The sequence below is a fragment of the Salmo trutta genome, chromosome 37, assembly GCF_901001165.1.
Source record: "Salmo trutta chromosome 37, fSalTru1.1, whole genome shotgun sequence".
Lineage (NCBI taxonomy): Eukaryota > Metazoa > Chordata > Actinopteri > Salmoniformes > Salmonidae > Salmo > Salmo trutta.
Window position 1 is genome coordinate 33,668,764 of NC_042993.1, and position 20,444 is coordinate 33,689,207.

The 20,444-nt window shown below is 43.5% G+C and overlaps 1 protein-coding gene and 1 long non-coding RNA gene across 13 annotated transcripts in view; both read left to right on the forward strand.

Annotated features, from left to right (window-relative positions):
- Positions 1-19,332, forward strand: part of LOC115177435 (polycomb protein SCMH1) — a 41,782-nt gene extending 22,450 nt beyond the window's left edge. For 11 of the 12 annotated variants that reach the window (XM_029738184.1, XM_029738183.1, XM_029738194.1 and 8 more), the window contains 9 exons: positions 12,702-12,937; positions 13,196-13,372; positions 13,520-13,646; positions 13,907-14,107; positions 14,384-14,551; positions 14,731-14,856; positions 16,918-17,049; positions 17,268-17,401; positions 18,637-19,332. In XM_029738184.1, the coding sequence (XP_029594044.1) occupies positions 12,702-12,937; positions 13,196-13,372; positions 13,520-13,646; positions 13,907-14,107; positions 14,384-14,551; positions 14,731-14,856; positions 16,918-17,049; positions 17,268-17,401; positions 18,637-18,765 (1,430 nt within the window). In that variant the 3' untranslated portion in view covers positions 18,766-19,332. The remainder of the gene's footprint in view (positions 1-12,701; positions 12,938-13,195; positions 13,373-13,519; positions 13,647-13,906; positions 14,108-14,383; positions 14,552-14,730; positions 14,857-16,917; positions 17,050-17,267; positions 17,402-18,636) is intronic. The other variant, XM_029738193.1, reaches the window with a different exon arrangement.
- LOC115177437 (uncharacterized) lies at positions 6,193-7,137 on the forward strand. Its single transcript, XR_003872403.1, has 2 exons — positions 6,193-6,794; positions 6,879-7,137. It is a non-coding gene; the product is annotated as an uncharacterized LOC115177437 (long non-coding RNA).
- Positions 19,333-20,444: the final 1,112 nt, after the last annotated feature.

Consider the following 20,444-nt stretch of genomic DNA (forward strand, 5'->3'; position numbering starts at 1 on the left):
GGACAAAAAATGTGCTTTTCTTTCATAAACAAGGCCATTTTTAAGTGACCCCAAACGTTTGAACAGTGGTGTACATTTGCTAACATTTCTAAAAGCCTGTTTTTCGCTTTCTCATTATGGGGTATTGTGTGTAGATTTCTGAGAATTGTTATTTAATCCATTTTAGAATAAGGCTGTAACATAACAATGTGGAAAAAGTCAAGGGGTCTGTATACATTCTAGTGTTAGTTGTTTAATAAGTTTACACTGAAAACGTTTTTCAATCCCGAAAAGTATATAAGCAATATACAGTACGAGTCAAAAGTTTGGACGCACCTACTCATTCAAGGGTTTTTCTTTATTTGTTACTATTTTCTACATTGTAGAATAATAGTGAAGACATCAACACTATGAAATAACACATATGGAATCATGTAGTAACCAAAAAAGTGTTAGATTCTTCAAAGTAGCCACCCTTTGCCTTGATGACAGCATTGCATACTCTTGGCATTATCTCAACCAGCTTCACCTGGAAGGCTTTTCCAACAGTCTTGAAGGAGTTCCACATATGCTGAGCACTTCTTGGCTGCTTTTCCTTCACTCTGCAGACCAACTCATCCCAAACCATCTCAATTGGGTTGAGGTCAGGTGATTATGGAGGCCAGGTCATCTGATGCAGCACTCCATCACTCTCCTTCTTAGTAAAATAGCCCTTACACAGCCTTCGAGGTCCTATTGTCCTGTTGAAAAACAAATGATATTCCCACTAAGCACAAAACAGATGGGATGGCATATCGCTGCAGAAAGTTGTGGTAGCCATGCTGGTTAAGTGTGCCTTGAATTCTAAATAAATCGCAGACAGTGTCACAGCACCCACACACCATCACACCACCTCCTCAATGATTCACGGTGGGAACTAAACATGCTGAGATCATCCGTTCACCTACCCTGCGTTTCACAAAGACACAGCGGTTGGAAGCAAAAATCTCGAATTTGCTCGTGTTTTTTGGCCCAAGCAAGTCTCTTCTTGTTGGTGTCCTTTAGTAGTGGTTTATTTGCAGCAGTTCGACCATGAAGGCCTGATTCACGCAGTCTCGTCTGAACAGATGTTGAGATGTGTCTGTTACTTGAACTTGTGATACATTTATTTGGGCTGCAATTTCTGAGGCTGGTAACTCTAATGAACTTATCCTCTGCAGCAGAACAAACCCTGCCATCTGAGGATTAGAAAAATAAAGTATGTTGAGGGGTGTCTGACTGCACTGAGCTCCTTCACAATGTTGAGTCCATGGCAGGTGTGGCGATAGTGAGCTCTTTAGTGTTTAGGAGGTAAAATAGCTATGTTTGACATTGTGTATCTTTATGTATTGTTAGTGTGGTTGTGTGTGTGTTATGAGTGTGTGCGTTTGTAAGTACGTATTTTGTTTTTTAACACGATCTCTCTTGCTGCTTTATGTAAAGTGCCTATCATAAGTATTCACCCTCCTTGTATTTCTTCACATTAAAATGGTTTTAATTGTCATTATTTTTCAACAAAATACTTTGTCAAAGTTGAAGAAAATTCCCCAAATTGTATGAAACATAAAACACGTGTCTTGATTAGGGGGTATTCACTGCATTGTGGTTGCCATACTAGGCGGTGATAAAGCCCGACAGAATGCTCTCAATGGTGCATCTGATTGACCAAAATGATTATTTTTGTTGTTATTAAATTGAGTATATTATGGATTATAAAGGGAAAGCCAGCCTTGTCACGGACACCGATGCCTTGCTCCCGGACAAGCTAAACACCTTCACGTTTAAGTGTGTTAACGTGCAGACCAGTGTATGTGTGGACAAGAGGAATACCTATGTAAGAATGTTGTTCATCAACTACAGCTCAGCCTTCAACACCATAGTGCCCTCCAAGTTCATCACTAAACTCGGGGGCCCTGGGTTTGAACCCTGCCCTGTGCAACTGGGTCGACCCCAGGTGGTGGAGCCGACCCCAGGTGGTGGAGTTAGGCAACAACACCTCCGCTACACTGATCCTCAACACAGGTGCCCCACAAGGGTGCGTTGTTAGTCCCCACCAATACTCTCTGTTCTCCCATGACTGAATGGCCACACATGTCTCCAACTCAATCATCAAGTTTGAAGACGACACAGCAATGGTAGGCCTGATTACCAACAACAACGAGACCGCCAAGATCCTCACCGTAGGCTGAGTGGTGCCTTGAAAATAACCTCTCCGTCCACATCGATGGGGTGAAAACCCTCAGGTTCCTTGGTGTGCACATCACTGACAACCTGAAATGGTCCATCCAAACAGAAAAATTTGTCCTGGCCCCGCAAACCCTTACAAAGTTCTACAGATGCACCACTGAGAGCATCCTGTCGGGCTGTATCACCGCCTGGTACAGCAATTGCACTGTCTGCAACCGCATGGCTCTCCAGAGGGTGGTGCGGTCAGTCCAAGGCATCACTGGGGACACACTGACATCTACAGCACCTGGTGTCACAGGAAGGCCAAGAAGATCATCAAAGACCTCAGCCACCCAAGCCACGGCCTGTTCACCCTGCTACCATCTAGAAGGCAGAGACCGTACAGGTGCATCAAAGCAGGGACCGAGAGACTGAAAAACAGCTTTTATCTCCATGCCATCAGACTATTAAATAGTCACCACTAGCCGGCCTCCACCCATTACCCTGCCCTGAACTTCGTCACTGTTACTAGCTGGCTACCACCCGGTACTCTAGCCTGCACCTTAGAGACTGCTGCCCTATGTATATAGTCATTGAACACTGGTCACTTCTTAAAAAAATAATGTTTACATCCTGTTTTACCAACTTCATAAGTACACTCAGTGGACAGTTCATTAGGTACACCACCCTGTTCATGAAAATGGTTTGCTCCTACAGACAGTGAGTCACGTGGCCATGGCTTGCTATATACTGTAAAGCAGACATGCATTGAGGCATTCAGTTACTGTTAGACTGAACGTTAGTATGTTCAAAACGAGTGACCTAAGCAACTTTGAGCGTAGTATGATTGTCGGTGCCAGGCGCACTGGTTCCAGTATCTCGGAAACGTCCGGTCTCCTGGGCTTTTCACGCACGACAGGGCAGGGTTTCCCAAACTCTGTACTCGGGACCCCAAGCGGTGCACGTTTAGTTTTTTGCCCTAGCACTACACAGCTGACTCAAATATTCAACTAATCATCAAAATTGAATCATTTTAATCGGCTGTGTTGTTAAGCAAAAACCAAAACGTGAACCCCATGGGGTCCCATGGACCGAGTTTGAGAGAAACTTGTCTAGGGTTTACCGAGAATGGTGCAATAAAAAAAAACATCCAGTCAGCAGCAGTTCTGTGGGCAAAAAAACTGCTCATTGATGAGAGGTCGAAGGAAAATGGCAAAAATCATGCATGCTAACAGTCGGGCCAAAAACAGGCAAATAACAGCGCAGTACAACAGTGGTGTGCGGAATGGCATCTCGGAACACACAACTCGTCGGTCCTTGTCACGGATGGGCTATTGCAGCAGACGACCACACCGGGTTCCACTCAATCAGCTAAAAACAAGAAGAAGTGGCTCCAGTGGACACGCGATCACCAACACTGGACAATTGAGGAGTGGAAAAACATTGCCTGGTCTGATGAATCCCAGTTCCTGTTGCGTCATACTGATGGCAGAGTCAGGATTTGGCGTAAGCAGCATGAGTCCATGGTCCCGTCATGCCTGGTGTCAACAGTACAGGCTGGTGGTGTAATGGTGTGGGGAATGTTTTCCTGGCACACGTAAGATTCCTTGATACCAATTGAGCAATGTTTCCATGCCCCAAAGAATTCAGACTGGTACTAGATGGGTGTACCTAAGAAACTGGCCACTGAGTGAATATTCTGTATTCTAGTCAAGGCTCATACTTGGTGTATATATTTATATTCCGGACTCTGACATTGCTCGTTCTGATATTTCTCAATTCCTGTCTTTTTATTTTTGGGATTTGTGTGTATTGTTAGGTATTACTGCACTGTTGGAGATAGAAACATAAGTATTTCTCCACACCAGCGATAACGTCTGAAAAATATGTGTACGTGACCAATAACATTTTATTTTATTTGGATAGCATAATTGATCCCCTGTCTGGATCAACAGCCGGCTGCCTTGTCCATGCACTGGCAGATGATGTGCATAGGATCGTTCTGGAGGGGCTCAATCAGTCTGAGCATTTTGCCCTGGCTTGCTGTGTACTGACAACACCGATGTAGCACAGTTATTTGTGTGTGTGTATATGTATGTTATTTTGATGGAAAGGAATTTAAATAAGAGCTGCTGGCACGGATTCCCGCCCGAAGGGCACACCACCGGGGACATCATATTCACAAAGCTGTAAGAATTGTTTACGCAGCATGCCTGCCATTCGAAAAAGTAAATATTGTGGTTACCGACTAGGCTTCTTTTATGGTGGGCAGACACATCCTGGTCTGCAGGTTGAAGGAAATCGCCCCCCAAACAACAGTGTGCTGTGTGCCAGACTAAATGGTGAGCTAAAAGATGTAATGGATAACGTAATGTGCATAATCAACTTTGTCAGGGAGACATCGAATCAAATTGTATTGGTCAGCAGATGTTAATGCGAGTGTAGCGAAATGCATGTGCTTCTAGTTCCAACAGTGCAGTAATATCTAACAGGTAATCTAACAATTCCACAACTACCACCTAATACACACAAATCTGAGTAAAGGGATGGAATAAGAATATATATATAAATATATGGATGAACGAGCGGCATAGGCAAGATGCAATAGATGGTATAATATACAGTATATACATATGAGATGAGTAATGCAAGATATGTAAACATCATTATTAAAGTGACTAGTGATCCATTTATTAGTGGCCAATGATTGTGAGTCTTTCTGGATGGTAGCAGGGTGAACAGGCAGTGGCTTGGGTGGTTGTTGTCCTTGATGATCTTTTTGGCCTTCCTATGACATTGGGTGCTGTAGGTGTCTTGGAGGGCAGGTAGTTTTCCCCTGGTGATGTGTTGTGCAGACCACACCACCCTCTGGAGAGCCTTGCGGTTGTGGGCGGTGCAGTTGCCGTACCAGGCGGTGATACAGCCCGACAGAATGCTCTCAATTATGCATCTGTAAAAGTTTGTGAGGGTTTTAGGTGACAAGGCAAATTTCTTTAGCCTCCTAAGGTTGAAGAGGTGCTGTTGTGCCTTCTTCACCACATTGTCTGTGTGGGTGGACCATTTCAGTTTGTCTGTGATGTGTACGCCAAAGAACTTCAAACTTTCCACCTTTTCCACTGCGGGCCCGTCGATGTGGATAGGGGGGATGCTCCCTCTGCTGTTTCCTGAAGTCCACGATCATCTCCTTTGTTTTGTTGACGTTGAGTGTGAGTTTGTTTTCCTTACACCACATTCCGAGTGCCCTCACTTCCTCTCTGTAGGCTGTCTTGTCGTTGTTGGTAATCAAACCCACTACTGTTGTGCCGTTTGAAACTTGATGATTGAGTTGGAGGCGTGCATCGCCACACAGTCGTGGGTGAACAGTGAGTACAGGAGGGGGCTGAGCACGCACCCTTGTGGGGCCGCAGTGTTGAGGATCAGCGAAGTGAAGAGGTTGTTTCCTACCTTCACCACCTGGGGCGGCCCGTCAGGAAGTCCAGGACCCAATTGCACAGGGCAGGGTTGAGACCCAGGGCCTCAAGCTTAATGATGAGCTTGGAGGGTACTTTGGTGTTGAATGCTGAGCTGTAGTCAATGAACAGCATTCTTACATAGCTATTCCTTTTGTCCAGATGGGGTAGGGCAGTGTGATGGCGATTGCATCGTCTGGATCTATTGGGGCGGTATGCAAATTGAAGTCTTGGGTGTCAGGTAGGGTGGAGGTGACATGATCCTTGACTAGTCTCTCAAAGCACTGCATGATGACTGAAGTGAGTGCTACGGGGCGATAGTCATTTAGTTGAGTTACCTTTCCCTTCTTGGGTACAGGAACAATGGTGGCCATCTTGAAGCATGTGGGGACAGCAGACTGGGATAGGGAGAGATTGAATATGTCCGTAAACACACCAGCCAGCTGGTCTGCGCATGCTCTGAGGATGCGGTTAGGGATGCCGTCTGGGCCGGCAGCCTTGCGAGGGTTAACACGTTTAAATGTCTTACTCACGTCGGCCACGGAGAAAGAGAGGAGGGGCCCGCAGTCCTTGGTAGCGGGCCGCATCAGTGGCACTGTATTATCCTCAAAGCGGGCGAAGAGTAAAGGAAAAGCGCTGGAGCGGTTCTGTGAGCTGCATGACCAGGTTGTCGATTTTCTCAGAAAAAGCTAAATATGTGCAGCAGCTGACCACCTTCACATTCTGGAAAATTAGGATTTCCCCTCCATTCTTTTTTGGGCTGATCTGTTCTGTCACTTTAAACGGGTTAAATCTGCAGTTATGAGGAAGAGGGAAAACAGTCGTGGACATGGTGGAAAAACTTGAGGCCTTTACTAGGAAGCTTGAGTAGATCGATTTGGACTTTTCATCTGGAAGGCTGCGCTTACGCACGTTGAAGAATCAGGAGTACCGAGTCCCTGAGTGCGTTTTGGTTGGCAAGCTCATAGGAATACAGCACAATAAAGAAACTTGCATTTTATGTGCTAACACTGTTTGGATCAACTTACACTTGCGAGTCCTTCTATGAACGCAATCTAGACTCACGACAGAAACCGGCTTTCACACAAGTCAATCGAGGACTGCCTGCGCATCAAAATCACATCCATCTCACCCGCCATCAACAAGATCGTGTCCGAGGAGAAATGTAACTTTTCCCATTGAGTAAGTAACTAGCCTATATGACTTAGCAAATACTTAGGCTATTTAGGTCTCATGCTGACAGTATTTTCTGTTCTGTCATTACAGGAGCATGCTATCCCGAGACTCCTGAAAGACATTCAGACAGTCATTTGCAGACATCACCTTTTTTTCTTTACATGATTGTTTTATGTAGGATGCTACATTTTTGTAAAGTTGCCATTGTAAGCAGGCCTAATTGAAAAATTCCCCAAAAAAATGTCTTCTGAAAGTTGCAGTTAAGCCATAGCCTACCTCAGCCATGTTATTTTATGTAAGACTCGGAAGAAATAGGTTGCAATTAAACCCTCTTGTTTATAAAGTCAAATTAAAATGAAGAATATCTATTCCTGTGAGCCACTTGCATAACAAGTTAGCGAGGCTATAATTTCAACACCAGGCGCTGTTCACCTCCTATTGATTGCGCTGCGGTCGCAGCTTTACGTTACAGCACCACAAAATGGTCCACTGCTTTATTAGTTGACTGTCTTTTCTCATGAATGTTAAAATGTAACTTTTGCATTATTTAGGTGGGGTAACTTCCTTCTTTTTGCATCGGGGGTCTGATGGAGTGTGTAGGGTGAGGTGGAGGTGATATTATCCTTAACTAGCCTCTCAAAGCACTTCATGATGACGTAAGTGCTACTGAGCGATAGTCATTTAGTTCAGTTACCTTCACTTTCTTGGGTACAGGAACAATGGTGGACATCTTGAAGCAAGTGTGGGCAACAGACTGGGATAGGGAGAGATTGAATATGTCTGGTAACACCCCAGCCAGCTGGTCTGCACATGTTCTGGGTGTATTGATACACCATCCAAAGCCTAATTAGTAACTTCACCATGCTCAAAGGGATATTCAGACTTTGCTTTGTAAAAAAGTGGTCCCTAGGCTTTTGGTTGAATCTGTGCTTAGAATTTACTACTCAACGGCGGGACCTTAAAGATAATTGAGTGTGTGAGGTACATTCACTCTATATACAAAAGTATGTGGACACCCCTTCAAATTAGCGGATTCAGCTATTTCAGCCACACCTGTTGCTGACAGATTTATAATATCGAGCACACAGCCATGCAATCTCCATACACAAACATTGGCAGTAGAATGGCCTTACTGAAGAGCTCAGTGACTTTCAACGTGGCACCAGCATAGGATGCCACCTTTCCAACAAGTCAGTTCGTCAAATTTCTACCCTGCTAGAGCTGCCCCGGTCAACTGTAAGTGTTGTTATTGTGAAGTGGAAATGTCTAGGAGCAACAACGGCTCAGCCACGAAGTGGTAGGCCACACAAGCTCACAGAACAGGACCGCTGAAGCGCATAGCACATAAAAAACGTCTGTCCTCGGTGGCAACACTCACTACCGAGATCCAAAAGTGCCTCTGTTCGTCGGGAGCTTCATGAAATGGGTTTCCATGGCAGAGCAGCCGTACACAAGCCTAAGATCACCATGCTCAATGCCAAGCGTCCTGCTGGAGAGGTGTAAGCTCGCCGCCATTGGACTCTGGAGCAGTGGAAACGGATTCTCTGGAGTGATGAATCACGCTTCACCATCTGGCAGTCCGAAGGATGAATCTGGGTTTGGCGGATGCCAGGAGAACGCTACCTGCCCCAATTTATAATGCCAACTGTAAAGTTTGGTGGAGGAGGAATAATGGTCTGGGGCTGTTTTTCATGGTTCGAGCTAGACTCCTTAGTTCCAGTGAAGGGAAATCTTAACGCTACAGCATACAATGACATTCTAGATAATTCTGTGCTTCCAACTTTGTGGCAACAGTTTGGGGAATGCCCTTTCCTGTTTCAGCATGACAATGCCCCCATGCACAAAGCGAGGTCCATACAGAAATGGTTTGTCGATCGGTATGGAAGAACTTGACTGGCCTGCACAGAGCTCTGACCTCAACCCCATCAAACACCTTTGGGATGAATTGGAGCGCCGAATCGCCCAACATCAGTGCCCGACCTCACTAATGCTCTTGTGGCTTAATGGAAGCAAGTCCCCGCAGCAATATTCCAACATCTAGTGGAAAGCCTTTGGAAGAAAAGTGGAGGCTGTTATAGCAGCAAAGGGAGGACCAACTCCATATTAATGCCCATGATTTTCGAATGAGATGTTCGACGAGTAGGTGTCCACATACTTTTGGTTATGTAGTGTAGATGGTGTAGTCACTCAAAAATCATGTTACCCCCTATTATTGCACACAGAATGAGTCTGTGCAACCTATTATGTGATTTGTTAAGCACATTTTTACTCCTGAACTTATTTATGCTTGCCATAACAAATTAATGCTTATATAACCAAGATGTTTTTGTTATTTATTTTTAATTAATTTGTAAACATTTATAGAATTTTCTTTTCACTTTGACATTAAGGAGTATTTTGTGTAGATCGTGACAAAAGAAATCTATTTTAATCCCACTTTGTAACGCAACAAAATGTGAAGAAAATCCAAGTGGGGGTGAATACTTATGATAGGCACTGTATCTGATACTGACGTGTACATGAGTATAATTATAACCTGCAGACTCTTTCGGTGCGTGCCATTATGGGTGTGTATTTTACAAACCTGGGTTCAAATACCATTTCAAATGTCTCAATTACTTTCACATACATTCGATGTACCTCTGGTCTCTTGGCAGCTCCCACCAGCCCAGTCCAAGCTCTTCTCTGTCCTTTCAGCAAGCTAGAACAGCGTTGTGTATTTTCTTCCGTAAACATGTGAAACCCTACCTCTTCAAAGAGTATCTGCTAAATGACTAAAATGTAAGTGAATTAAGTATTCCAATATATTATATTTGAAAACACAAGTTGAATACTTTAATGTATTTGGATATACTCTCGGAAAGTATTTGAAAATACACTGACTCAAATACACTCCCATGCGTTTAACCCAGGTATTTGAAAATAGTGTTTGAAATATGTTTTTGGAAATACTATCAATTACAATTTGGTAGAGTTTATTTTATTTTTTACAAATAACCGTTCAAATACTCAAATAAAAGTACTTGTTTTAAGCTGTGTATTTGAAAATACTCAAATACACAGAAAAAAAGTATTTTAAATAACAGATAGTCAAATACACATGTATTTGAACCCAAGTCTGGTATATTGCCCCACAGGCCAAGTCATGTGTTAGTGCGAGTGTCTGCATTCATGTGTAACTTTGCATGCTGCACATATTGTCGCCATCGTTGCTTGGTACACTTTAGGCAGTGTGTGATTTAGACTTGGCCTGGCCCCTAAGAACGGAAGGGTGTGAGGTTTAAAGATAAATGTTAACACCATATCTGACAGCTGTTGGCAGTCTGTGTCTTTATTGCTACTGCTATTATTTCCCAGGCAGTGTCAGCATGTTCTGCTTGATGGGCCTCGGTAGGCTACTAGTTTGCTTTTTCTTCTGGTGAGAATTGCACAGAGATTACAACGAGCGAGAGTAATTGCCTGCGGTTTATGAGGAATTTGGTCTTGTCCGGTCCCAATTGGCGAGGCCTTGCAAGTGTATCAAAACTCAAGAGAGGAAGGAAATGTGCAGAGAGGACGAGTCACACGGGTAACTTAGTGCAGAGGAACTCTACCGTCTACTTTCACTGTCTTTGTCTGTCTGTCTGGGCTTGATTGGGTTGTAATCAGAACCACTTCACAAAGCTTAGGAGCCTCTGTTGTGCTAGGTCTGTATTTGTTTGTCTCACCCTTTTATTGTGTGTGTGTGCGTGAAGTGAGTTGTTTGCTTTGTATCACTCATTGCAAGTTCTGCCATTGATATCTATCTCAGTGAAGAACTCTCTCAATTCCTTTCAAAGGGCTTTATTGGAATGGGAAACATACTGTATGTTTACATTGCCACAGCAAGTGAATAGATAATAAACTAAAATAAACTAAAGTAAAATAAACAATCAGAAAAGAACAGTAAATATTAAACACACAAAAGTATCAAAGGAGTAGAGACATTTAAAATGTTATTATGGCTATGTACAGAGTTGTAACAATGTTCAAAAGGGAAAATAAATAAACAGAAATATGGGCTATATTTACATTGGTGTTTGTGTATTACTGGTTGCCCTTTTTCTTGTGGCAACAGGTCACACATCTTGCTGCTGTGATGGCACACTGGTATTTCACCTAATAGATGTGGGAGTTTATAAAAATATTTTTTAATTTATACAAATTTGATTTGTTTTCGAATTCTTCATGGGTCTGTGTAATCTGAGGGAAATATGTGTCTCTAATATGATCATACATTTGGCAGGAGGTTAGGAAGAGCAGCTCGGTTTCCACTTCGTTTTGTGGGCAGTGTGCACATAGCCTGTCTTCTCTTGAGGGCCAGGTCTGCCTACGGGGGCCTCTCAATAGCAAGGCTATGCTCACTGAGTCTGTACATAGTCAAAGCTTTCCTTAATTTTGGGTCAGTCTCAGTGGTCAGGTATTCTGGGCCAAATAGCATTGCAGTTTGCTCAGTTTTTTGGTAAATTCTTTCCAATGTGTAAATTCTGGTAAATTCTTTCCAAAAATTATCTTTTTGTTTTCTCATGATTTGGTTGGGTCTAACTGTGTGTGAACATAGCCCCAGGACCAGCTTGCTGAGGGGACTCTTCTCTAGGTTCATCTCTATAGGTGATGGTTTTGTTATGGAAGGTTTGAAAATTGTGACTGGGGGTATTGATACGCCATCCAAAGTGTAATTAATAACTTCACCATGCTCAAAGGAATATTCAATGTCTTTTTTTTTTTACTCATCTACCAATAGGTGCCCTTTGCGAGGCATTGGAAAATCTCAGTGGTCTTTATAGTTGAATCTGTGTTTGAAATTCACTGCTCGACTGAGGGACCTTACAATTATCTGTATGTGTGGGGCACAGAGATGATATAGTCATTTAAAATCGTGTTAAACACTATTATTGCACACATGAAACTTATGTGACTTGTTAAGTACATTTTTACTCCCAAACTGATTTAGGCTTGCCATAACAAAGGGATTGAATACTTATTGACTCAAGACATTTCAGCTTTTCATTTTTTTATTAATTAGTACAAATTTTGAAAAACACAATTCCACTTTGACATTATAGGGTATTGTGTGTAGGCCAGTGACAAATCTAAATGTAACCCATTTTAAATTCAGGCTGTAACACAACAACATTTGGAAAATGTCAAGGGGTGTGAATACTTTCTGAAGGCACTGTATAACTGATTCAAGATTTTTAGCCAGATTCTAATTGGTATGTTGAATTTTATGTGTCTTTTTGATGGTGTAGAAGGCCCTTCTTGCTTCTCAGATCGTTCACAGCTTTATGGAAGTTACCTGTGGTGCTGATGTTTAAGCCAAGATAGGAATAGTTTGTTGTGTGCTCTAAGGCAACGGTGTCTAGATGGAATTTGTAATTGTGGTCCTGGCAACACTCTTTCTCTGTCTGTCTCTCATCCTTCTCGATGACGGCAGGGCAGTAAGAGAGTGTAACACAAGTGTATAAAACAAGTTGCCTCTTTGTTCCACAGCTGAAAGCAAACTGGGTCACCATGGCCTTCCTTAACACAAAGGCTGTCTATGTGCACTTGTGTGTGGCCGGGTCTACCACTCCTGCTGTGTTGTGTTGTTAGAGGCATTATTGCCTATCGCTGGCTGGTTATGTCATTGAGTCTGTCATGATTTTGATTAAGTCGCTGCTCTTTCCTGGTTGGTTATATGTTACTTTGATGCTACTTCCTGAATCTGACATTCATTGTTTCCTGTCAGGCTGCATTTTAATGAATGAAGGAAATAATGAATGACATAACTTCAATGGATATATTGATCTCTAGACTAGAGGATAAATTGCATTTGTTTGATTCCATAACATCCTATTTGAACTTCTTTTTTTTTTACACTCCCCCTATCGCTCTTTCTGTCTCTGGGGACAGCAGTGCTACCCAAGACCCTCGGTTGCCTTTCAGACGGTAGCGAGGGAACAGCCATGCACCCCATGCCAGGACAGCCGCCTGGCCAACGGGGACGCAAGCCAGGCCGCAGGAAAGCCAAGCTGACAGGGCCCTGGGGCCAGAAGGGGGCCGGAGTAGGAACACAGGCCCCCCCGCCCGGAAAGGGACTGGAACATATCAAGGTCCCCAAGAAGAGAGGCCCCAAACCAGGGAGTAAGGTACAGACCAAGGACCCGGGTTGGGGAGTCATGGTTGGGAAGGGTGGGTGGGGTAGGGTTGGTTGTTACATCCTGTGTCACAGCACCCAAACACTCTTTTTTAATAACGACCTTATTGGTCAAAAGTTGAACTAAAGTCAAGAATTAACTTATTCTAATTCCACTGCTACTGAGAAAAGTCATGTTTGCCCTCCAATTGATATCTAGAGTGGTTGACCTAAGCCTAACATTGTCCTCTCACTCCTCCTCTGTGTTTAGTTGGGCTGGGCGAAGAGAGCAGGCTGGCTGGAGGGTGCCATGGCAGGCCCAGGGCGACCCATGTCCCGGCCCAGAGGGAGGCTGCCAGCCAACTGGGCCCAGAGGATGGCCCTGCAGGAGGGTCAAGTGGAGTCCATCAAGATCCCCAAAAAGAGAGGGCCCAAGCCTGGCAGCAAGGTAACCACACACACACAATTATATTTTTTTAGGTACAATGTAACTAATCCAGCACCTGGGACAAGTTTTTATTTTATTTTTATGAATGAGCGCATACCACCCCACTAAACGTTGTGTATATATATGTGTGTGTGTCTGTGTAAACAGAGAAAACCGCGGGTGGTGCCCAACCCTGTGCCCGTTTCCCCCAACAGCAGTATGCCAGAGCCAGACACCAGCACGGTGCCCCTGGACAACGCCACAATCCCCAGCGCCGCCTTGCATGCTGCAACAGGTACACACACACACACACACAAAGTAGTACTTCATCACTACAATTAACACTCATATGGATTTCTGTGGAGCGCCATGCAACTTTTATTATGAATACTTGTATGCCCTCGGACATTCTTGTGAGTTGATGAAAATGTAATATTGTTAAATATGTTTGGAGCATTAAGTCAAATCTGCCTTTTTCAGCCAGAGTGGTATACATGCTGAATGTTAGATGCCTCTGTGTGTGTGACTCCCTGCATCTACCTACATGTCCCACAGTATGTGTATACCTGAACAAGTATGGGAAGGTGGGACCCCACTTGGACGGGCGGCGGGTGCAGCAGCTGCCTGACCACTTTGGTCCAGGCCGAGCTTCCTCGGTGCTACAGCAGTGTGTCCAGGCCTGTGTGGACTGTGCCCACAATCAGAGCTCTGTCTTCTCCTGCCTCAAGCCAGGTCACGGAGGAGAGGTCATATCAGGTAAGGACTGGTACCTGCTTTCTGTATGGGCTATGCTCTCTATAAGCTTTATTAGAAGTTTAGTTATAGAGATAATCAGAGTCTTTGCATTTCCTTCATTTATTTCAAGCCTCCCTGTGCACTACATCAGGACCAGTTGTTAAAACAGACTGGTAGTTCCTTTTTTCCTGAAATTGATCAAACCAAAGCTCTATATCTCCTATTCACTTGGCATTGCTGCTAAATGTGAGGAATTGGCTGTCTGAGCCGAACCCTTGCCCTCTGTGTCCCATGCAGCCCACTTTGACCAGCAGCACCATACCCTCACCCTGCCCACGGTCAACAGCGTCACGTACGTCCTGCGCTTCCTGGAGAAACTCTGTCACAACCTCTACTGTGACCCTCTGTTTGGCAGCCAGCCCGTCCCCCGAGGGGGCCTGCATTATGACAGCCACGCCTACCCAGGTCAGCACACACACTGTACTGGGGCATAACCTTGACTTTACTGTTGGTTCAGGACAGAAAAGGGTTGTCTGTTTCTTTTTGGCCTTTTCACCATTGCAACAGTGTCGATTTGAGTCAAGTATGTAGGTATTTGCTTTTCACTCCTCACTGTTTTTCTTTTCTGTTACAACTCTCTCCAGAAAGGAGAAGTTTTAGGGAGGGCCTCACGACGGGTCCAGGCAGAGGCTCCAAGCGGTTCCTTCAAGACTCCTACTACAGCCCCCTCCCCCACAAGCTGGCCAAAAACCTCTGCCTCTCCTCGGAAGGTACAGCTCCTTAGGAAATCCTTAACGCTTCATTTAAAATAACTTGATTGATAAAAATAGAAACATGCACCTCTAATGGGACAAACAAATGGAAAAACATTTGTGTACAAACAAAAACTCTTATTTAAGTGTGTAGCTAGGACTGGAGATCAGCCGGGTTTTTGTAATGCAAAAGTCTGCCGGTCTCACGGTAAGTGACCGTTAATTAACAGAAACACGTTTAGCATTTCCAGGCCTCCACAAATACAAATAGCATACAAGCCACATACAAGCTGCTGATGCGCACGCCTTTGGAACATCTACATTTTAAAAAGTCTAAGATTAGACTTTTTTAAATGTAGTTGTCCCAAAGGCACGCTCATCAGCAGCTTGTATCTTGTCAGCTAAGTGAACAAGCCTACAGCCTATGGTATGGAGCATAGCCAGATAACATACAGTATGCCAACTCATATTCTGTTCTTCTGAAATACATTTTCTTCAAATCATGTTTCTTTAGACTTGACTATAATGGATGTATTGTGATGGTGTATATTTTATTGAATATACACCATCACAATAAATTCATTATTTATTTTAGTCAGGTCTAAAGAAACATGATATGAAGAAAATGTATTTCAGAAGAACAGAATGTGAGTTGGCATACTGTATGTTATCTGGCTATGCTCCATGCCATAGGCTGTAGTCTTGTTCATTTCGCTGACAAGATATGCTTAATAGTCCCGTGCCATTATTTTATATTATATGATTTTATATAATTGAACTTAGCTGAATAAAATAGAAAGGATATTTTTCCCTTACCAGAGCGAGTGCGCATATGAAGTGGTTATGTTAAGTGTAAAAGTGATCATTTGGAACAGGTCCTATACGCTAGGTTTAGAGTTATTTGGCAACTTAGTTGTGAATGATATAAACCTTACAATTTGTTTAGATTTAGAATGGCTCATTATCAAATGGGGAGGGGAAAAAATACATGTCATCTGCATGCACTCGAATGGAGGCCGTGTACTTTCCCGCCAATACGTTTTTCAATCGATGGTAACATGTTTTCACAACAAAACATATTTCACTAAACTGTTGACAGCCCCTCTGCACGCTCGAGAAAGGAATAGAGGAGATGGAAGCGCATGGTGGTGAGGTAGTCTGTATAGTGAAAGGTAATGTGTCACATTAAAATAAAAATTCCCTATTAACTGGCTATTCAAAATCAAATACAAATTCACTATAATTGCAGGCTTATCTGTAAGCCGCCCTGCACAACCAGCTGCATCGCCTTGGGCTATATGTTCTCTTCCAGACTCATGGATAGACATTTTGGAGTGTAGCATAAGGTAACCAGTCTATCCAGTATGCATAATACAGTCCACACTCAATGGCAATTACTCAAATTTGTATAGGCTAGACCAATTATGTACCAAAGACATATTAAATCAGTTTTGTTTTATGTTTTTTTGCCATGTGTATTATGTGGTAGGCTATGTATTGTGTAACGGCACAATCATAATTTTAATTCAGGTATTTTTCGGGCTCATAAATGTATGCGTATGCATAAGCTCTAAAATGCGTATTGGTGTTTTGAATGAATCATCAGCTTAGAAGCGCTGTCCATTTCGTTGAGTTAGGCTTTGAAACAACATCCACAACAACCATGTTTTACACTGTTTCAACCTGCTGTTGAACTTCTTTCTTCAAATTGATCATCACATTGAGGTGAGTTTTAAAAGCACAATACTGTTTTGATAAGTGATTTTCAATAACATTTGCATTGATGTCAGAGTGGTTAGAGGGACAATAAAGCCCTGAGTTCCAGGCCATTAGGACCTGATGGTCATTAGCAATTTGGGTATTGCCAAAGCATGTCCAGAGTGCATAAGAGGAGATTACCATGACTCAACAGTCGCATGGAATTTTAACTCAAGACTGCCGGTGTGGCGGTAATACGGTCACCGCAACAACCCAAGGTGTAGCCAGTAATGTCCCACTAAGCAAACTTTTTGACTATAGTTAAGCTACAGGTGTGTCACTTGGGCCTCGTGATTGACTCTCCTGTCCATGTTGTTCCAGGTGAGCCCTTCCTCATGGTGAACGGTGTAGGGGGTTCGGAGCACTTAAAAAAGAGCCCCCTGTCCCCGGGCTCGACAGGGCAGCCTCTGGGCCTGCGGTCCCCCACCAAGTTGCTGCATCTCAACTCTTCAGGTAGGGGATTATCTTTAATGGAGTGCATGTCATTAAAGGCAAAAATGATATTGTCCATTGGATTTGATTTGATTTTTAGCCAAGCTAATTGATGGATTGTGTATGGCTTTACAGTAACACTTTAGATGGAGTTGCTCGTCATCCCATAATAACAAACCCCACTGGTGATTGGTGACTAATGTTCCTCTGTATCTCTACTCTGACCCGTCATCCGACAGGCTCTGAGCGTTTCAGAGAGAGCCCTCGGCCCAGTGGCCAGGACCCCAACCTGTGGACGGTGAAGGACGTCATGCAGTTCATCAGAGACATAGACCCCCTACTGGCCCCCCACGCAGATCTCTTCAGAAAACACGTACGTATCTACAGAATTTAATAGAACAGTACTATCCTATTCTATCTCTATGTACGTATCAGCCTGACAGAACACTCAGCATAGAGGGACACTTACAGTGCATTCGGAAGGTATTCACACCCCTTGACTTTTTCCACATTTTGTGACGTTACAGCTTTATTCTAAAATGTATTAAATTGTTTTTTTGTTTTTTTTCAATCTACACACAATACCCCATAATGACAAAGCAAAAACAGGTTTTTATAAACATTTTGCAAATGTATAAAAAAATAAACTATCACATTTACATAAGTATTCAGACCCTTTACTCAGTACTTTGTTGAAGCACCTTTGGCAGCAATTACACACTTGAGTCTTCTTGGGTATAACGCTACAAGCTTGACACACCTGTATTTAGGGAGTTTCTCCCATTCTTCTCTGCAGATCCTCTCAAGCTCTGTCAGGTTGGATGGGGAGTGTCGCTGCACAGCTATTTTCAGATCTCTCCAGAGATGTTTGATTGGGTTCAAGTCCGGGCTCTTGCTGGGCCGCTCAAGGACATTCAGAGACTTGTGTCGAAGCCACTCCTGAGTCTTGGTGGTTCCAAACTTCTTTCATTTAAGAATGACGGAGGCCACTGTGTTCTTGGGGACCTTCATCCTGCAGAATTCTTTTGGTAGTCGTCCCCAGATCTGTGCCTTGACACAATCCTGTCTCGGAGCTCTACGGACAATTCCTTTGACCTCATGGCTTGGTTTTTGCTCTGACATGCACTGTCAACTGTGGGACCTTATATAGACAGGTGTGTGCCTTTCTAAATCATGTCCAATGAATAGAATTTACCACAGGTGGACTCCAATGAAGTTGTAGAAACATCAAGGAAAATCAATGGAAACAGGATGCACCTGAGCTCAATTTCGAGTCTCATCGCAAAGGGTCTGAATACTTATGTAAATAAGGTATTTCTGTTTTGGTTTTTAATACATTTGCAAACATTTATAAAAAACTGTTTTCATTTTGTCGTTATGGGGTATTGTGTGCACATTGATGAGTGAAAAAAAATGATTTCATCCCTTTTAAAATAAGGCTGTAACATAACAAAATGTGGAAAAAGTCAAGGGGTGTGAGTACTTTCCCAATGCACTGTATGTTTTGCCATTGTTTTTAGTGGAAGGATTTTTTAATTCTTAACTGTTTTGTTGAGTTTATAACCTTCATAGCAAATTAAAATGTTATCCCGCTCCTATGTGTTGCAGGAGATTGATGGCAAAGCCCTGTTGTTACTACGCAGCGACATGATGATGAAATACATGGGCTTGAAGCTCGGGCCTGCCCTAAAACTCACATTCCACATCGACAAGCTCAAACATGGACGCCCTAATTGAGCTCCCCCCACCCCGCAACCCTACTACTACTACCCACCTCCCCTCTACAGGATATAATGCACTGCATACTACTGGACTAACCATCACGTCGCATCCGCCACTAGGCTATGATACCTGGTGTCATATATCCCACTCCCTTTCTCTGCCGCATCTAAGAAGCCCTGTGGCGAACTTCTCTTATTTACATTTTAAATGTAAGCAGCATTGGATATGCAGACTGACTGACTCGCCCACATCTCCTCGTCATCCATCATGTTACTTGCCTGTTCTTCTATTCCATATTCTCTTACAACAACCTCTACCAATGATGCCCTCCCTGTATGTAGCCATTTTTTACTGTAATGACCATTTTAGGCCAGAGTTTTTATTACATTGTTTTTGATCTCTTTGTTTTTGTTTGATCAAGTACATTTTTTTTTGTACCCCCCTGAAAATATGGACTTGCATTAAGCCATTTTGGCTGTTTTGTATGAAATAAGTATACTGAACAAAAATATAAATGCAACATGTAAAGTGTTGGTCCCATGTTTTATGAGCTGAAATAAAAGATCACAGAAATGTTCCATACGCACAAAAAGCTAATTTCTCTCAAATGTTGTGCACAAATTTGTTTACATCCTTGTTAGTGAGCCTTTTTCATTTGCCAAGATAATCCATCCACTTGGACAGGTGTAGCATATCAAGAAGCTGATTAAACAGCATGATCATTACACAGGTGCACCTTGTGCTGGTTTACAATAAAAGGCCACTCTAAAATGTGCTGTTTTGCCATAGATGTCTCAAGTTTTGAGGGAGCATTCAATTGGCATGCTGACTGCAGGAATGTCCACCAGAGCTGTTGCCAGAGAATTGAATGTTCATTTGTCTACCATACGTCGCCTCCAACGTCATTTTAGAGAATTTGGCAGTACTTCCAAACGGCCTCACAACCGCAGACCACGTGTAACCACGCCAACCCAGGACATCCACATCTGGCTTCTTCACCTGTGGGGATCGTTTGAGACCAGCCACCCAGACAGTTGATGAAACTGTGGGTTGACTGTGAATTTCTGCACAAACTGTCAGAAACCGTCTCAGGGAAGCTCATCTTTGTGCTCATCGTCCTCACCAGTGTCTTGACCTGACAGCAGTTTGGCGCCGTATCCGACTTCAGTAGGCAAATGCTCACCTTCGATGGCCAGTAGCACGCTGGAGAAGTGTGCACTTCACAGATGAATCCTGGGTTTCAACTGTACCGGGCAGATAGCGTGTATGGTGTTGTGTGGGCGAGCAGTTTGCTGATGTCAATGTGAACAGAGTGCCTCATGGTAGCAGTGGGGTTATGGTATGGGCAGGCATAAGCTATGGACAACGAACACAATTGCATTTTACCATGATGAGATCCTGAGGCCCATTGTGGTGCCATTCATCCGCCGTCATCACCTCATGTTTCAGCATGATAATGCAGGGCCCCATGTCGCAAGGTTATGTACACAGTTCCTGGAAGATGAAAATGTCCCAGTTCTTCCATGGCCTGCATACTCACCAGACATTTCACCCATTGAGCATGTTTGGGATGCTCTGAATTGACGTGTACGACAGCGTGTTCCAGTTCCCACAAATATCCAGCAACTTCGCACAGCCATTGAAGAGTGGGACAACATTCCACAGGCCATAATCAACAGCCTGATCAACTCTTT